The 10234-nt window shown below is 36.0% G+C and overlaps 1 protein-coding gene across 1 annotated transcript; it reads right to left on the reverse strand.

The window, feature by feature from the left end:
• Nucleotides 1-261: 261 nt before the first annotated feature.
• Nucleotides 262-2461, reverse strand: LOC150094185 (uncharacterized). The gene is made up of 2 exons (XM_090412417.1): nucleotides 2337-2461; nucleotides 262-636 (listed from the first exon to the last, which is right to left on the reverse strand). The coding sequence occupies exons 1-2, from the start codon at nucleotides 2346-2348 to the stop codon at nucleotides 262-264; spliced, it is 387 nt and encodes a 128-aa protein (XP_090268543.1). The 5' UTR covers nucleotides 2349-2461.
• Between the last annotated feature and the right edge of the window lie 7773 nt (nucleotides 2462-10234).

A 10234-nucleotide genomic window follows, 5' to 3' on the forward strand; every position in this document is an offset into this window, starting at 1 on the left:
AAGATTCATGAATATTAATGTATAATTATCTGTATCGTGCACTCTAGCAGCAAAGAATTGCGTAACAGTTAAGAATAATGATTTTACCTTGCATTTTCAAAACTTATCTCGCAAGGAGGGAGGAAAAAAAAAAAAAAAAAAAAAAAAAAAAAAAAAAAAAACGAAGTTTGTATAAAATATATTATTCAATAAAGAACACAGAAGCATTATAGATAAAGCAGTACTTTATTAAAATCTTTAAATAAAAAAACGTATTTCTGTTTAAACTGATGTGAACATCTCTCTCCTTTCTAGAGCCTCTTTTACGGCGATCTTTGCATATAATCCCATGGCAGTGTCACGCCGGTATCTAGTGTAATGCGACACGACAGGAAAATGGCTTATGACTGTAGAAACGTGTCCAGTAGCTTCTGAATGAATCGCCGTTGGCTGCTGGTCGTAGTTACCTCCTCGCGAACGAAGTGGGTGGTCGCCAAATAAGCGACGATGTCCGACAATTCTCTCACCATCAGGACGAGCAAAGTGGCGACCGCCGTAATAAGGATCTATTGTGTTAATCCCAGCAGGCAGCAGCGGAAGACGTATTCGTGGATTTGCTTCGACAGAGAGAAGCGACAAAGCCGACACCAGGATGCACTGGAGGAGGGAGGTAAAAAAAAAAAAAAGAAAAGAAAAAAAAAAGTCAGTTGTTTGTAGGCAGTAAGAGTAACAAGTTCATTAAAGTGATGCTAATTTTAACAATTATATAAGGTTGAAATTAACTAGTGATTAGCATTTCTGAAATTGATCTGAAATTCTCCCTAAAAATGTTAGTTTCTAAAATAAGTAAAATTTAAAAAATCGAATGTACTACGCCCACAGAAGACTCTTCGACACTTCTGCGCATGTCAGGAGAATCCATTTCGATAATAGGGTAATCGATCAGTCTTGTGGGATGAGTTTATTATTACACGTCGGAAAATTAATTTTTCTTTTATGATCATCGTAGTTTTTAAAGTGGTAACTATTTTGCTTGTATAACAGTTGGGAAAGTTTATCTATAAAACACGTGATTTCGCTTGTTGGCGACCAATTCGTGCGTCCTTTATTTTTTTCTTCCCCTTCAGCATGAATCGACTTTTCTTGGGTTGTCAGACTAGGATCTATGGTCGGACGGTAGTCCTAATTTTTTGTGATGATTTTTTCTTCATAGCCAATTATTATATTTGCTGTTGCGCCTTCCCCCCCCCCCTACAAGAGAATAGGTAAAGCCGATCTACAAGCTAACAAATCTTTAATGGGGGGGGGGGGGGAATGATGGTGGTAGACATTACCAGACTATTAGTTATGCAAACTTATTTAAAATTATCGGAGGGGGAGGAAATTCAACACCTTTTCGAGGCCAAACGTGGTTTGAAAAAAAATTTCCACGTTCGGTTTAATGCTGGATATTCTGTTTATTTAATCAAGGCAAGAAACATTTCCGGATGAACCTTTCCTCTTGTTCCACACTTGATCGTAAAACATGACGCTTATAAAGTTATCCTTTATAAAATATTGCTAAATAATAAAAACTGGAGGTCAGTCAGTTCGTGCGAATGAATCCAATTGCTTTCTTTCCTCTGATACCATTTCTTAAAAGGATTGAATGACTGTTGCTTCAAATCGGTCTTTTATTGTGATAAGAAGTTTCACACATCAGGAGTTATGCTCGAATTTTCCTCCACAAAAAGGTTTAAGGAGAGAATTTAATAAGACAGAATTGATTAGCTCGTTCTTCAAATGCATGCCAAGATAGCGATTCGTGTACCCTCCTGTTATCTGAATATTCCAGAATTCTTGAAAAGTGCACGCGCAATTACTTATTAGACACGAAATGAAAGAGCCAATAAATAATACCAGATGTAAGGTCACGATTGTCTAAATGCGGGCTAAAATATTTGCTCCAGTCAAGATCAGTCTTTTTTTTTTCTTTTATCTGCGTAGTCCAATATGATGAACTTAATTGGAGAACTTTCTTTACCTTAGAAATCGAAAGCATCTGGTGAAAAAAAAAAAAAAAAAAAAAGCACCATTTATCTGAACGTTCCACCCTCAATCTATCCTTCAAAAGTTTCCTTCGTTAGATATATATATATAAAAAAAAAAAAAGTCACATTTCGTAAATACCCCCATCTCAAGTTCAAAATCCAAACGAAGTGTCCTTAGACCCTTTCTCTCCTGTCATAGGGAAGAGAAGTTCAGTATTATTGTCATCCGAAAGAATAACCAGTCTTTTCTATTTCAACATCAACTTTGTTACAAAAAGCTTTAATAAATAAACTAAGTAGCACAAGAGTCTGGTTACACGTACTCACCAAGAGGATCATTTTCTACACGACAGATGAATTAGAGCTAAAAACAGTCGCTTCTAGTTTATCTTTATACACTTCAAGAGCCATGTAATGACGTAAACATACGCAGAAGAATGCTAGTGGGTATTTATTCCTGTATACTTACAGCATTTAATACTCTCAAATGCTAGTAGTTTACCGTACAATTTGGGGTTTTGTGGTAGCGAATTTAAAGTTGTTGAATCATTCGTTGATATCTCTGATATTGCACCAATCACTTGCAAATTCCATGTTTACGACAATGGATATCAGACAAAGCATGCGAAGGCAAGGTAACAGTCATGCTTATCTGAAGCTGTCATGTGGAGTGTGCAGAGCTTCCCTCCCTCTCAAAAATTCGGATTTATCATCTGGCAAAACAGACAAACCTCCAGAGGAATTGACACACCTCCCAGCCGAAGTTAGAAGATTTGAACAGTAATACCCTTACTAAATGATAATGTAATCCCGATCAAGTACGTAACCTCGCTCCATTATTAACATTTCTTCTGTTACGTCGCATTTCCTGTTAATAAATATTCAGTTTACTTAGCCCACCCACGTTTATTAATAAATTATAAGTTCGTAACCTTTCTTGGATGAGAGTCGCATAAAAAAAATTTAATAAGTTTTTGATCCACTTTGTCTTTTCTTCAATAGAATGCGCTTCTATCCCTTTTATTTAATGTTATTCGTCACTCGCTTATTTTTTTTTTGTCGCACAAACACACCGCTATAAAACTTATAATAAAGGTACATCAAAGCTATCTTATGAAATCATCTTTTGCACGTAAAGAAATATCCATTAGATATTAAAACTCGTTGAGTTCATCCCCTAATGGTGTCTATCCAGTATTTAAGTCCTAGGGGGGGTATAAAATTACAGGAAGTTATTAACTGGCATTAATCTGTAGTCAAGGGAGTGTGAAGTTACGACTCTTTCATAACTAGCTATTAAAATTTGATGGTTCTAAAGGATGCGTGTGCAGTAGAAAGCTTTCAGCGCGAGCCAACACACATCGAAAGAAGACCATGCTCCCTTTAGAATCGTCCTGTTTGCATATCATACCAATCAAAGGAAACAATTAAAGTTGACATAAAATCCACACTGCTACCGTTTTACGGGCGTTGAAGGGGTTGAGTCAACGATGCAGAAATGAATACCTGCTAATTTATGCAAAAGTAACACAACTTTGTTGAACAAACATCCATCTTTAGAGTTTGAAAAGTAAATGATTAAAAAAATATTACAAAGATTAATAAGAAAAAAAGCACGTGACTGTGGTAGCACTTTCAAAAACGCATACCCTTCAAAGAAGGACTAATTGAAACCGAAGTTTCTTCTTTTCCTCAAATTTACGGGCACATTCCGATGTATGACACACTTTAAAACCTTCGGACACTTCTCCCCTCCCCCAAGTACATGCGAGGATGATTGTGACTCATGTAGTGCGTAATGATTGGTTACTTGGTCGCCACATGGTGCGGCGTTCTTTCGCATTGTAGGTGATTTTTGAGCCCAACCAAGCTATTGATTTTCCATCAAAGAATTATCGTGACAAGAGAAGAAAAAAGCGGTCTAAGATGCGAAGACATTTGGCAGCTAATGGAACAGAGCTTGAGTTTCTCTAACCTCGTTTCGCCTTCTTTGTCATTGTCACCGATGGGGGGGGGGGGGGAAGAATGTGGACCTGTTCTCTCTTTCTCCAGGCAAGCGTCTTGATATTTTCCTTCTCCACAATAGTTTATTTTTGAAGCACGTGAATCTGCCACAGGACACCGAAATGTATTTCTAATGGAGCGTGAGGGTGATTCATTTTCCATTAAGGTGTAATGTCTTAACTCAATCCTACTGACTTGAGATACTTGGGATTTATTTTTAAGAAGAAGGTGGCAAATTCTCAACGTTTTCGCCCCTTTTTTTTTTTTTTTTCCCAGTAAGCCGTCTTAATTCAAACGGACAGAAAAACTTTCCGAAGACTATTCGTTATATTAGGTTTTTTTTTTTTAATTTTTAAGAATTGGAGTATTTATTTTGCGACAGAAATAGAAAACTAAAAAATTGTACTACCTTCTGAATGCCAAACGAAACGAACTGTGACAACATCGTCAGCAAAAAAAGCACTAAAAACACAACCCAATTGTGGCCATCATTTAATAAAATAAAATTTTCATCATTTATTTGTATTAATTTAATATTTTTGCACAATCCAACATTTTATTAGACTGAAATTATCGTTATGAAGAAAACATTTCAACCTTAAAAACTTCGACACGTAGTTTGTTCACTAGTAGTGACGCCCTCTAGTGGAGAAAAACAATAATTCAATAATGCTACTTTCCCATAGTCAGGTAATGATCGGATAGTCGCTTGCTTCAACTCCATGATAGGCTTACTATTTGAAACAGGGAAGAAAAGTTCTCTAAGAAACCTTTTTTTGCGATCTGAGATTAACTAATCTATTACTGAATAAACAAGTCTACGACACGTCATGGAATAGATAGAATAAAACGTCATGGACCAGACTCGAACACCTCTGTTCAATACTTCTAAAATAACTAATTAAATGTGTCTCAGGGAAATCAGAGTCGCGACTTCGTCTCCCATAATCCGAAAGAGAAGTCGAGTGGATGGAGTTCTTATTTCTTCAGCTGAATTCTATATTTTACTAGCACGTAATCTACAACTTCTGTCCAAAAAGAAACCGAACTTTTCGAAAATAGAAGAAACTAGTGGCGCCACCTGTTGTGTAGTTTTGTTCTCGAAAGGCGCAACCTTCATTAGTGTTGTTTCAACTGTTTATCACATTTGTCTCATTAGATGCCGAGTTATAGTGATAGTGTGTTTTGACGAACGGCCGGTCGTCACGATATTCATACCGTACGCGACGAATTCTCGCTATCAATCGCTTCAAAACTTCGAGATAAAACTCACCATTGACGGTTTGGCCAGGCGGAACGAATTCTTTGTGGATAATGCCCTTGGAATCGTAGAAACAAATCAGCATTGTCTTTACCTTTGACTTCTTCAAGCGACTTTTTTTCGGATGCCCCTCTTCTGGTGGTCTCCACTCAGCACTCTGGCGCTTGGTTTCGGGCTCTCCACGTTTCGTCACCAGTAACGATCGTTTCAAGGAAGTCTGAGTCCTTACGAGCGGTTTTAATGAGGTCCTTGCAGTGTTCAATTCGATACATTTTTTGGTCGTCGGTCAACTTGTGGGGGACAAATCGCGAATTCAATTTACGAAGGCCCAAACTCCCGATCAAAATGTTGTGCACCGTTAATTTTGGAATCCTTAATTCATCTTCAATCAACCTCACGGATGATTTCGGATTTTCTTTGATGAAACTACGCACTTTTTGGATGTTAACTTCGCTCCGTCCAGTTTTTGGACGGCCCGGCTTTTCGTCGTCCTCAAGGGTCTCACGACCACTTTGAAATCGCTTAAACCACTCGTAAACTTGAGTACGGGATAAGCATTCATCACTGTATGGTTTTTGAAGCATTTGATGCGTTTAGGTAAAGCTTTTACCAAGTTTAACACAAAAGTCAATTGAAGCTCTCTGTTTGAAACTCATTTTCCCACCGTTCATCAAAACACACTGTCACTCTTGGAACTATAACTCGGCTTCTAATGAAACAAATGTCATAAACAGTTGGCACAACACCAATGAAGGAGCCCTTTCGACAACAAAAAGACACAACAAGTGGCGCCACTAGTTTATTCTATATATTCGAAAAGATTGGTTTCTTTTTGGACAGAGGATGTAATTCAGATTCATAAACGAACTCTGCATCAAGAACAGCAAAGATAAAAAATTGGCAGAGCTGAATGCACAATAAATAAAGATTGATGACATGCTTTTTCTTAACTATATTTGAAATCCGACTATAACCTATGCTCTAGTTTATAAACAGTCGATGCTTATCACAAACAAACAAGTTCAAACGATGTGTTCTATATCCATCAGTGCCCAGCACTTCAACTGTGTTCCTGGGTGAGGTAAATCATATATTTAAAGTAATCAAAAGAATGCATGTAGTTCCAACAGCTAATACGTAATTGCATTGTCTTCTTTGGGGTAAAAATCCAGTCACAGTAAGCGACAACTCCAATTACGTTGTCAGAGGAAGATAAACTCGAGAACATGTAATTACAATATTCTGTTCGAGCATAATGGATGGACGGACAACTTCTCTGAGAACTCGTTCCAAGAATAATTATGCAATGGTATGCCATACTCCTAACGATAACTACCGCTAAGGCTATTGATAAATTAACTTCTGTGGTACCCTTTTAAAATATTTAGTTTGCTGTTCCACTCGCTATCAAAGTCACTGAGGTAGCCACAAACCTAACGGCCATGTCGTGGAATGTTTGACGCACAATTAATTTTAAAACCATGAAATCGCACGCAGTCAAAGGTCTTGAGTTGTAAAAGGATTCACTTATATTATAGAAAAGTTTCATTATCTAGAAAATAAATTGGATACATGATACGTTTATAAAATTAATAGTGCTTTATTTGTCTTCTTGATTTATTGGTGAATGACTAAATTACCAGAGGAGATAGAATTCTGCGTTTATTGGAAACTTGGAATAAAAAAGTTCTGGTTCGCCATTACAAACGTAAAACAAATTTTTGTCGGGTCTGCAATAAATACGAAAAAACAATTAGTTTTGGAATTTTTATTGGTTCCTTTTCTTTTCCGAAAGAACTCTTACACATACCAAAGTTTATTTACTGCTGTCTAAATGATCCATAAATTATTTTACAACCGAGGTAAAACTTTCGTCCATCCCTGAAAGTTTTCACTTTGAGTTTGTTTGTGTTTTCCTTCTTATGGCTGATAAATGAAAGGGGTGTATTATCATCACAATCGCCCATCCCTTCTCTCCCCTCCATCTTCGGCTCTCCACCAGAGGGGAGAAAACTGCCTAGTCTTATGTGTGCCAAATATAGGAGTGTTCATCTTAGAGTTAATGGTTCCCCAGATAAAATTTGCTTTCTTAAACCACGTCAGTAGTTTCCTTATAAAAGTGAGCAGCGAGCAGTTTACGACACCCATACCAAGCTATAAAAATTACTATGATCCACAGCTGTTGGCTATCTCATCTTAAAAGTTGTCTTAAACTCCCCAAACTCTCTCTCTCTCTCTCTCTCTCTTTCTCTCTCTAGGAAAAGCACACGCCTGGAAGTGTCTAAAAATTTTGGAAACTTCTGTCTACTTCACTTTTTTTTGTGTGTGTGCATGCGCGGGCACGCGAGTTGTGTCAGACATTGTGGGCGGAACTTCCAGACATCGTAAGTATGGAGAAGGTTTGCAGAGAAAGAACATTTGAACCAAGAAAATAAGCAATCTTGTCGGGTTAAAGCCGGACTTGCGTGTTTGCTCCAGTCGATAACACTACACAACACAGGTTTTATTTCTTGCAAGAATTTTACTGATTTTTTTTTTATATATTTTGGCACTCGCATAATGAATAAGCAATTATTTGTTAATTCTGTCATTAAGTTTTGTTTTCATAAAAATATGATAACTTCGAGAAAAGTATTCCTATTATAATATACAAAGTTTAATTCAAATATGGTTGTTTTCATACTAGAATAGAAGAATGGTTTCATTTCCCCTCCCCCTTTTTTTTGTTTGAGTCTAGGGGTTAATGAAGTTGATTAAAAAATAAAAATGTTGTTAAATATTTAAGAACATGAATCGAATATTTATTTCAGGAATTAATTTCCAAGGATGAGCAAAGCTAAAATAAAGGAAGGAATGTTTATGGGCTCCGAAATATGGACAGTTACGAAGGACACCAGTTTTGATAACAAATTAAAGTAATCACCATGATAGCCTTTATGTTAACATTGCAAATGAGTTTTATTTAGTTTCTGTTAATCCATTACATTGTAATATATCGTATAAGAAGTATAGCCTATTCAAATTTGGATTTGTTTTCGACTGAAGTTGAGAAGCTACCAAGGCTATGTCCTTGGTCGCTTCTCAAGAACCAGTCCCTTAATGACGTGTATTTTTATGTCCAGTCTGTGGGATGAAAATTACGAGTTTCACGTTAAACTGAAAAGCTCTTCTCGTTATAGACAGGATCGAACCGACACTGCAGGGAAGTTCTTTCCAATGAATACGGACAGTGCTGCCATAGATAAGTAGTTTTTAGGAAAATACGATTCAAGGATGCTAATTTCTTATTGGGAAACGCTAGAAATTACCTTAAAAAAACCAAAATAATTCACCTAATGACTTTTTTTTATTGGGACTTGATTTGGAAGCTTAACGTTATTGCAGCAACCACTTTAATTCATTTCGAATCTTTCTTACCTAATTAAATTTTACTAGAAAAGACGAAAGAATTCAAACACATACTTTTAAGATCGGGTTTGATTGTGCTACTTTTTTTTTTATTCTGTCATATTTTAAAAGTCGATTTGAACTTCTATCATATTGTCTTCCTTTTTTATGTCTCTTCTCTTTGAATATGAATTATAAGATTAAAAGTACCTTCCTGTAAAGAAATAAATATTTCATTTAAAACCAAACAAATATAATATTCACCTGGAAATTTAAATATGAAATTTAAATCAACAATTAAAATATGACCATCAAATAAAAGAACTACAATCAAACTATAAAAAAAATTTTCAATTGTCTTTTAAGATGAACTGTATAACTCGATGAATTGTTCGATGAACTGTCTTTCGTTAAAATACACAATGGATTTTCATCGCGCCATTGTGTCTATTACAGGAAATGACGTCATAAAATCAATGCATGTTGCAAAGTGCATATGTTCTATCTGCATCATATGTCATTTAGAGAATATATGGGCACATACAAAAAATTATACCGTAAGTATTACTATGAAATGATGTATAATAAGAACAATAAAAGCGTTCTTGCAAGCCCACGTCTTGTTAGGATAACGTGTGTGTTATATCTACTATAGCAGTAAAGATGTATTCTAGTAATTCAAGCTCTGAAATGCTAAGGGTGCAGTTACTCCATAAGTTATACGATGTTATATGAAGGCCAAATACAACAACCATTTGGCCTTCATTGACTCTCTGACAAACTCCATGCATCCAGTTTTTCATGCCTTGCCACTGTAGACTTCTCAAATCTTTATTTATTTTTTTTAAAGAATACGATTTACATTTTTCAACAAACAGCACGCGATGTCAAGTGGCTAAGTAGTTCATGTCGTATATATGAAAGCACAAATTTCTTGTCTTTTTTTTTATTTGTTTATTAGAAAAACTCCTCGAAGCTTTCCAGGTTGGTCAGATGACAGGATAGAGTGTGAGGCCCCTGGGGATTCTCTTGTTTCGTTAGTAAGTAGCAGCACACTATAACGACAAGCAGCGGTACTTCAATAGTTTTTTTCGATGTTTTCTTCTCTGTGAAACTTCGCCGTTGAACTTCAGCCACTTAACCCGTATATTATCAACCCTTCAAAGTTTGTATGAAGTAAGTAGTTCAGTCAAAGCTCGAATAACAAAAGAAAAGAATGCGCTGGAGGCACCAAGTGCTGTCATGACAGAGTGGATAGCAGAAAGAAATTAATTAAATCATATTCGCGTGCAAGGAGATGACGCTGTCCTAAACGAACTCTGTTGTTTACCAACAGGAATATTTATTATCACGAAATATTTTACGTTGTATTAGAATTCTATTGAGTCAAATGAATTCCTGGATTCATTTGATTTCGTATACGTTTTTAGTTAAAAAATATACTAAACATTCATGAATGTCAAATACATTTTTTATTAAACTCTCATTTAATTTTTATTAAGTGGTTCTATTTCAGGGTGGTCGGAACCATTTAATAAAATGGTTCTGAGCACCCTGAACAAGGCTCTCATTT

This window comes from Typopeltis vanoorti, chromosome 22 (genome assembly GCF_054136105.1).
Source record: "Typopeltis vanoorti isolate ZY-2024b chromosome 22, IOZ_Tvanoo_1.0, whole genome shotgun sequence".
Lineage (NCBI taxonomy): Eukaryota > Metazoa > Arthropoda > Arachnida > Uropygi > Thelyphonidae > Typopeltis > Typopeltis vanoorti.